The sequence below is a fragment of the Microtus ochrogaster genome, chromosome 1, assembly GCF_000317375.1.
Source record: "Microtus ochrogaster isolate Prairie Vole_2 chromosome 1, MicOch1.0, whole genome shotgun sequence".
NCBI classification, from domain to species: Eukaryota; Metazoa; Chordata; class Mammalia; order Rodentia; family Cricetidae; genus Microtus; species Microtus ochrogaster.
In genome coordinates this window covers 18,794,463-18,803,469 of record NC_022009.1, presented here as the reverse complement: position 1 = coordinate 18,803,469, position 9,007 = coordinate 18,794,463, and the positions used below count along the sequence as shown (strand labels likewise).

At 43.1% G+C, this 9,007-nt stretch overlaps 1 protein-coding gene across 1 annotated transcript in view; it reads left to right on the top strand.

The window, feature by feature from the left end:
- Slc10a1 (solute carrier family 10 member 1) overlaps nucleotides 1–8,231 on the top strand; it is a 13,687-nt gene extending 5,456 nt beyond the window's left edge. Inside the window, exons 2-5 of the mRNA XM_005343279.3 lie at nucleotides 2,121–2,331; nucleotides 4,033–4,211; nucleotides 5,774–5,970; nucleotides 7,588–8,231. Of these exons, the coding sequence (XP_005343336.1) occupies nucleotides 2,121–2,331; nucleotides 4,033–4,211; nucleotides 5,774–5,970; nucleotides 7,588–7,733 (733 nt within the window). The 3' untranslated portion in view covers nucleotides 7,734–8,231. The remainder of the gene's footprint in view (nucleotides 1–2,120; nucleotides 2,332–4,032; nucleotides 4,212–5,773; nucleotides 5,971–7,587) is intronic.
- Nucleotides 8,232–9,007: the final 776 nt, after the last annotated feature.

Genomic DNA, 9,007 nt, shown 5'->3' with positions numbered 1-9,007 from the left:
GAGCCTGTCCTGGAACTAGCTCTTGTAGACCAGGCTGGTCTCGAACTCACAGAGATCCGCCTGCCTCTGCCTCCCGAGTGCTGGGATTAAAGGTTTATGTATTTTATGTACAAGAGTGCTTTGTATTTCAAACACACCAGAAGAGGGCATCAGACCCCATTATAGGTGGTTGCTGGGAATTGAACTCATCACCTCTGGAAGAGCAATTAGTGTTCTTAACCCCTGACCATGTCTCGCCGCCCCCCCCCCCAGTTCTCTTTAAAAACTATCACTATACATACAAGATATTTTCAAACTATTACAGATAATCTACTGTATTTGCATGTTTTCAATTTGGTATTATAGTTGGATCATATATTTGGCAATTTGCTCTGAGAGCCAGTGCCTTAGCTTCCTGACCAAAAGCAACATGGAGAGAAAGGGGTTTATTTTACCTTACAGCTAGTTCATCATCCAGGGAAGTCAGGGCAGGAATTCAAGACAGGAGGCTGATGCACAGCCCAGAGCAGAGCCGTTCACTGGCTTGCTCCTCATGGATTCCTCAGCCTGCTTTCTGACAGCACCCAGCACCACCAGCCCACAGGGGGCACCACACAGTGAGCTGGGCCCTTCCCCCCCCATCCTCAATCAAGACAAATGTCCTACAGGCTTATCAACGAGCCAATTAATTCTATGGAGACATTTTCTCCAATCAAGATTCCTTCTTCCCAGATGACACTACTTTGTGTCAAGTTAACACAAAAACTAGCCAGCAGTTAGGCTTGTCAGTAGAATACCTACTGTGTGTATTTGAACTGTCGTGTGGTTTGCTGTGCTTACCTTTTGGGACACATTCCTGACTCCACGGCCTGCTTCTATAGACAGCCCTGTGCATGGGTCTCTTTTTTCCCAGGTCAAAGTATGGATAGGAAAAGCAGGAATTGGAAATCATGGGATTCCCACGTCAGCAAGGAAGCTCCCAGTTGTTCGACTTCACACATAGGAATTGTTTTCCGCATCTTTTTATTTGCAATCGCCGGGCTTTGTCATTTTTGCCAATCGGTCAGTTGTAGCAAACCACATTTCCAATGGATGTCATTCGAGGCCTAGCACCTTTTCCGGGCTAACTAGTCACTTGGGTGTCCTCATCTGGAAATGGGATGGGCTGTGCTTCTACGGGGTTGTTCTCAAAGAACTTTACTGATTTGCAAAGTGATTTGAATGTTATCTCCTCAGAGCGTGGGACTTACAAGTATATGTTGAACTTTATACTGCTTTGTCTTGACTAGTCAGAGGTTTAATATGTCCTATGCTTTCTTTTAAAAAAAATTACCTTTACACAGCTACTAGGTGGTTAAAAAAAAAAGAGAATTAGCTTTCAGCCGGGCAATAGCACACAGGTTTAATCCCAGCACTTGGGAGGCTGAGGCAGGAGGATATCTGTGAGTTCGAGGCCAACCTGGTCTACAAGAGCTAGTTCCAGGACAGGCTCCTAAGCTACAGTGAAACCATGTCTCAAAAAAAACAAAACAACAACAAAAACAGTGAAAAAAAATTCACATGGAATTGTTTTGTTGTTTTATAATAGCTCTCGCTGTCCTGGAACTTGCTAATGTCTTACATTTCCATGTGAATATTTTTAGAACCATTCATTTTTTTTCTCCCAATACTATTTAGTACCACCTCTTATTAGTCAAACATGGTTGGGCTTTTATCCAAACTCTATCGTATTGGTCAATCAACGTGGCTGTCTTTTCTATCAGTCCATTTTCTTAAGCAAAGACCATGGAGGGATGCTGTTTCCGAAGTTATTCCTCATGCCTTGCTCATGACCACCTGCCCAGGGATGACATGCACAGTGAGATGGGTCCCCCAACATCAATCACCAATCAAAAAAAAAAAATAGTTTTATTTAAATTGAAATGGCATCTTCTTCAATAAAGCACAAGGGGTCTGCTTTCTATTCTAACAGTTACTATGTGCAATTTAAGTCAAAACTCTTTTGGGGGAAAAAAAAAAGGCTGCATGTTTGCTGGCCAAGAAAATGGGATAAGGTATGCAGCCCAACAGTGTCTGGCATACAGAAGGTACTCAAACATCTAATTGGTTTTTCTTTGTTCTCCCTGTTATCTTCCACTCAGCATTGTGATGACCACCTGCTCCTCCTTCACTGCCTTGGGCATGATGCCTCTCCTCTTGTACATCTACACCAAAGGGATCTATGATGGGGATCTTAAGAACAAGGTGCCCTACAAAGGCATTATGATATCGCTGGTCATGGTTCTCATTCCTTGTAGCATAGGAATCTTCCTCAAAACCAAAAAGCCACAATATGTTCCCTACATCATCAAGGTAAGAAAACTCAGGGCCCTGCTTAAATAAAGCATTGTGACTGAGCCATTACCACCACAGGCTACTTAGGAGAGCTTTCTTCTTTGACTCGCTCACTAGGTGCTCTGGTTGGATGCTGGGTCACTTGGCAACAGCAGTTCATCACAGCATCAACTCATGTCAGATGGGCACTCACATCCCAAGATGAGCAGAGAGGCCCACAGTACTTCCTAGTGGCGTCACCCCAGGGATCTGCCTTTAATCAAAAGACATGTGGGAGGTGGGTGAAGATCACACACATCAGGTTTTCCTTACACAAGTAAAATAAACTCTATTCTATAGTATCTCATGGGATTGTAATAGGAACAAATACTTTTGAAGCATCAAGAGAAAGTGAACACAGTATACATTAATTATAGTATAGTTAAATTTATCCCTCTTTGATGTCATACACTGAGGGCTTGCTGTCTTCAGTTTGTCATATTTGAAGGTAAAGTAACATGCAAAATAAGAGTCCAAAAACAGCAAGCAAACAAACCTGGTGGTCTTTTAAGACTGCTTTTAAGGCCTGAATGGGGATTGAGCCAGACACACAGCCTAGGATTTACAAAAGCCTGGAGAGAGGCCAACTAGAGAACAGAGGTTAACAGGGCAAACTTGGCTAACTTTAGCTACGAGACCAAGAGAAAACAAACACTTCCAGCATTTCACAGAAACACTGTACACAGACAGGGCACCCATCATTGCTTACCCTTAGAAGAATGAGAAACTGGTCAAGTTACCCATACCCTCCAACCTTCTCAGCCTCTGTTCTAGATGTACACAACAGTTCTAGATGGCCAGCTAGGAGCACAAGGCCAAGACCCTGTCTCCAAAGAACAAGTAAACGTCACACACAAGAATAGACACTAGAGTCAAGCTGAGCATATAGTTGATAATCAGTAATTTTTTGCTATTTATTTAAATGAGAAAGGCACAAATTTACACATTTTTGCCATTTTGGAGCATGCTGCAAAAAGCACTGAAGAAAACGTACATCCTTATGTTTCGCAATGAAAACCCTGAGCAGTCATTTCACCAGAACCTTCCTATTAATGATTCACAGTGCTGTAGAGTCCAGCTCACCCTGAAATAGTGGTTCTCAACTTTCTTGATGCTGTAACCTTTAATACTTCAAGCTGTGGTAAACCACAACCAGTAAATTATTTTTGTTGCTTGTTCATAGCTAGTTAATTTTTAAAAAAGTATCATTTGTTTTCTAATGGCCTTAGGCAACCCCTGTGAAAAGCACATTTAACCCCCCCCCCACACACACACACAAAGAGTACAACCCATAAGTTGAGAACTGCTACCCTAAACAATGAAGTCCCTCCCTATAATGTAGACTGAGAAAAGCTCCAAAGTGTTTTTAGGGGGTCTTATGCGAATGTTTACAGACTGGAAATGTCATTTATAAATATCAGCTTCATAGGACCAGGAAATCTCATCCCTCCACGGAAGATCACTGAAAATTTCCCAGCAGTCTGGGCTATGTCAAAAGCAACTGACTATGCTTGGCTGATGTTTAGTCATAAAAACACTAGCAAAATGTTTATATTTACATAAGAAACCAAAAAAAAAAAATGGGAGGTAAAGATTATCTTTCCTGTTATAATAAAAATGACCTCTGGTACCAACTCCCGTCTCCCATCCTTCTAAGTTTCTTCTTGTCCCCATATCCAGGGAGGGCTGATCATCACTTTCTGCCTCAGTGTGGCTGTCACCGTCCTGTCTGTCATCAATGTGGGCAACAGCATTGTGTTCGCCATGACACCACCACTGCTGGCCACCTCTTCCCTGATGCCTTTCGCTGGCTTCCTTCTGGGCTATATCCTCTCTGCCCTCTTCCAGCTCAATCCACGGTAGGTTCCTGAAGCTCCATTTTCCTCAGGGCCTTTAAGGGCTGAGCATTTCCTGGTATATGGTCAAAGGCACCAACTGAAATACTGGGGGTGGGGGTTGAACAGCAAAGCCTGCTCTCTCACTGTCGAGATAGTGCTTCCTGGAGCTGCCTTGCAACTGATGGCACTGGGGTAGCTTCAATGCCGCTGCTAATATTCCTCCCTGCCCACTCTTCTTGCTCTTCTGACAAGAAATACAGGATGGAAGTTATATGCTAAGTGGTACTCCAAAACTCAGGTCTTTACAGTGCAACCCAACTCACAAATACAGTCATCAACCTGAGGGTCTTTGGGAACACCAGAGGCCCGTTACCCTAAATAAACTTTTGTTGAGTTTAAAACACAGTGGTTCTTAACCTTCCTAATAATGCTGCGACCCTTTAACACACCACCTCATGTGGTGACAACCAATTATAACATTACCTCATTGCTACTTCATAAGTCTGTTTTCCAATGGTGTTAGGTGACCTCTGTGAAAGAGTCATTTCAACCCCCAAGTTAAGAACCACTGCCTTACAATCCCCCCCCCCTTTTTTTTTTTGGTTTTTCGAGACAAGTTTCTCTGTAGCTTTGGAGCCTGTCCTGGAACTAGCTCTTGTAGACCAGGCTGGACTCAAACTCACAGAGATCCACCTGCCTCTGCCTCCTGAGTGCTGGGATTAAAGGTGTGCAACACCACCACCCAGCGAGGAACTCGTTTCTAAACACACACAAAACCATTACAAACTTGTTGATAAAGACCAAATTACTGTGCATATTCCACACAAGGCAAAAGGCGGCCTCCCTATGACCACAGTGCTGCAGTATTACTAGTTCTGGGAGCTCCAGATCACAAAGGTCATCTCAGTCCTCTCAAAATGCACTAAAGCTAGTAAATTAACACACTTGGAATATGTATTCATTAAATTTAAACATCCACAAAATGAAAGGCAAAATTAGGAAAGAAAAACTTTCAAAGATACACAGTGGGGCTGACATTTGCTCTTAATGACAAGTTCTGGAGCTAGAGCTATGTAACAATCTCCTGCTGTCTATAGGCAAAAGTGTGCAACTGTCATCATGTAAGACTAACATAATAAACTAATGAGTGATACTGGCTCCCAGGTTCAATTATCTGCCAGTCCCTTTCAAGTTTTGGGGTTTTTTTTTTTTTTTTTTTGTTTTTTTTTTTTTTTTTTTTCCGAGACAGGGTTTCTCTGTGGCTTTGGAGCCTGTCCTGGAACTAGCTCTGTAGACCAGGCTGGTCTCGAACCCACAGAGATCCGCCTGCCTCTGCCTCCCGAGTGCTGGGATTAAAGGTGTGCACCACCACCACCACCAACGCCGCCCGGCTTCCCTTTCAAGTTTTAACTTAGTTCTATAAAAGAGGACCAAACAAAATTCCCAAGCAATTCAACATCAACAAACCGCCCGTTTCCTCCCATCTTCCTATGCTTAGTGCTTAGGTCTAATGGCTCACAAACAGGAAGGGCAGACACAGCAGCTGCCAAATGCCTGTTAAGTAATTTTTCCCTCCCTCGCAGCTGTAGCCGCACCATCAGCATGGAAACAGGATTCCAAAACGTTCAACTCTGTTCCACCATCCTCAACGTGACCTTTCCCCCTGAAGTCATTGGACCACTTTTCTTCTTTCCTCTTCTGTATATGATTTTCCAACTTGCAGAAGGATTTCTCTTCATTATTATCTTTCGGTGCTATGAGAAATGCAAGCCTCCCGAGGGTGAGTACTGCCACATTGGACCTGAGCTACCAGGGTTCAGCAGGAAACCAGGGTAGCACCGAGTATTAAGACTTTAAAAGGGTCATTTCCACCAATAGTACTCAGTAGTTGAGAAAAATCAACTCTTTCGGTGCAAAGACATACATCGAAATAGCCATATACATATAAACAAATCGGTCTTTTGAAAGTACTTGTTTACAACATGTTTGCATGCACAGAGACCCATGTAGTCAGAAAGCTTAGCAGTGATCACCTTTACCTGCTAAGAGTCCTTGCCATCCGAATCCTCTAACCATTGTTTTTGTGGTACTGAGCACTGGAGTAGTTCATATGTCAAAGCAAAGACCCTTGACCTTGTTTTCTGTAGCTCAGGTTAGCCTCAAACTGGAGATTCTCCAAGTGATCATCAAATGACACATTATGTACCATGTCCAGACTTGTCATCAGTAGTGGAAATCAAACTCAGGACTTGACATGCTAGGAAAGCATTCCCAAGTCACACCCCCAGACCCCTTATCAATCTTCTAAGCAAAAAGCTCAACATACTTTGTAACATGTATTTCCTAACATTTTGCCTAATCACCCAATTTCTTCTGCATCGTATTGCCAGTAAAACCAAGGCTGAGGAGATTCTTCCTAGAACCCAGAAGCTGTGGTTTGTACCTCAACACATACAGAAAACTCTGCCTGGAAGTCCCATTACTCAACTAGCAAACACCAACCTTCCCTTGGCAATTAAGATGTAATCCTGGTTATCAAGAAGCCAAAAAGGAAAGCCAAGAGTACACTACAGGACACTAAAACCTTGCCTTAGCTCTAAACCAGCTGGGGGAAGAAAAAGCCTAAGTCTGAGTCTCATCTAAACAACTCAGTCATTCACTACCCAGTAGTTACCCTTTCAATATGTAGTATAATGGCGCCTCTAGAGCCAACAGATTCCAGGGACGGTTCCAGAAGACCTGTAATAGCCTTCAGTGTGATACTCTATGGATTTTCAATTAAGACCTTACTTAAAAAGGCCAATTTTGAAAATCCCAGTACCAAAACTGTAGCTGAGTAAGTTTTGTGTTTGCCTTACTTTTCTATTACTACGATACTAGACACCAGGCAAAGGCAACTTATAGAAGCGTTTACAGGAGGTCAGTTTCAAAGAGTTCACGATCATCATGGCAGGCAACATGGCAGCAGGCATTGCACTGGAGCAGAGACTGACACCTTACATCTTGAACCACAAACAGGCTGAGAAAGGCTAACCAGAAATGGTGCCGCATTAAGGCTTTTGAAATCTCAACAGCCCACCCCCACTGACACACCCCCAACAAGGCCACCCAGTCTAACCTTTCCTCCAATGGAAGCCAAGCATCAACTACAGGCCTATAGCAGCCATTTTTTTTTTTTTTTTTTTTTTTTTGTTTTTCGAGACAGGGTTTCTCTGTGGTTTTGGAGCCTGTCCTGGAACTAGCTCTTGTAGACCAGGCTGGTCTCGAACTCACAGAGATCCGCCTGCCTCTGCCTCCCGAGTGCTGGGATTAAAGGTGTGCGCCACCACCGCCCGGCTATAGCAGCCATTCTTATAAACCTCCGCATTATTACTCAGTCTCCATCTTACCTTCACAGATGAAACCAAGGTGACCTACAAGGCTGCTGCCACTCAAGATACTGTTCCAGAAGCTCCAGAAAAAGGTACCCACAATGGGAATGTTCCTTCTACACAACCTAGTCCTTCCCCCAATGGCCTGGATTCTGGTCAGGTGGCAATTTAAAATGCCTTGTAAAAAATCAGATGCAGCAAGAAAAGGACCACCAGGCTTGCCCGAATGTTTGTATAGCACTTCCAGGAAATTCATCAGCACAATCATGAAGCCATAACAATGGGCAACCTACCCAGGAACCCTTACCCATTCAACATGGAATCTGCTATTTGTCCAAAAAACAAACAAGAACTGGGCAAAGTGGTTCATGTTTATAATCCCAATGCTCAGTAACTGAAACGTTGACCTTGAAGTATGAAGAAAGACTGTCAAACCAAACATACTCTTCAGTAGCTATGAATGCTTATGAAGGCACTCACCTGCCCTCTACAGCAGTATCTGATTTATACTGGTTTCACTATTTACTTTCCCATTGGTGGGTATGTTGTTCAAGAGGAAATAAACTATAACACAATGGTTCTAACTTACAAAATTTCTGTTATTTTTTTCCTGTGGCACATGACTTGCGTTCAAGTTCAAGTACCAATACCAAGTACTCACAAAAGTGTCTTGGCAGTGGTGGCACACATCTTTAATCCCAGCACTCAGAAGTTCCAGGCCAGCCTGGTCTACAAAGTGTTACACCTGGACAGCCAGAGCTGTTACTTACTGAGAAACTCTTTCTCAAAAAAAAAAAAAAACTAAACATATAAAAAGCAAGACAAAACTGCCACCCACCACCACATGAAAGGGCTTCAAATATCAGAAGATAAATTCCTAAGAAGCCAAGAAACAAGCCAGCACAATGACTTCATAACTACTCTATCAGCTTGCCTATCAGTGGTATCAGGCACTCCAAAAACTTGGGAGAGCCAGGCGGTGGTGGTGCACGCTTTAATCCCAGCACTTGGGAGGCAGAGGTAGGCGGATCTCTGTGAGTTCGAGACTACAAGAGCTAGTTCCAGGACAGGGTCCAAAACCACAGAGAAACCCTGTCTTGAAAAACCAAAAAAACTTGGGAGACTATTACACAGAAAAATGTTTGCACCCTCATCGTTCCTCTATACCTAAACATTTTTGCACTTTTTACTTGGATGCCTGCCTTGTGCGACTCCCCATTGCATACAGCTGAACATAGCTACTTTTGTTTTTCTTAACAGTGATCAGGTGCAACCGCAGCCACATTAAGGCACTTATTTGACAAAGCTGCGAGACTAACAAACATTCCTAGGACCAGAATAGGAAGAAACGACTGACCATTTGGGCTGTTATTAAAAAAAAAAAAAAAAAAAAAAAAAAAAAGCATGGTGCCATAGCCCTTTAAAGTACACGCTCACATGCCTGCT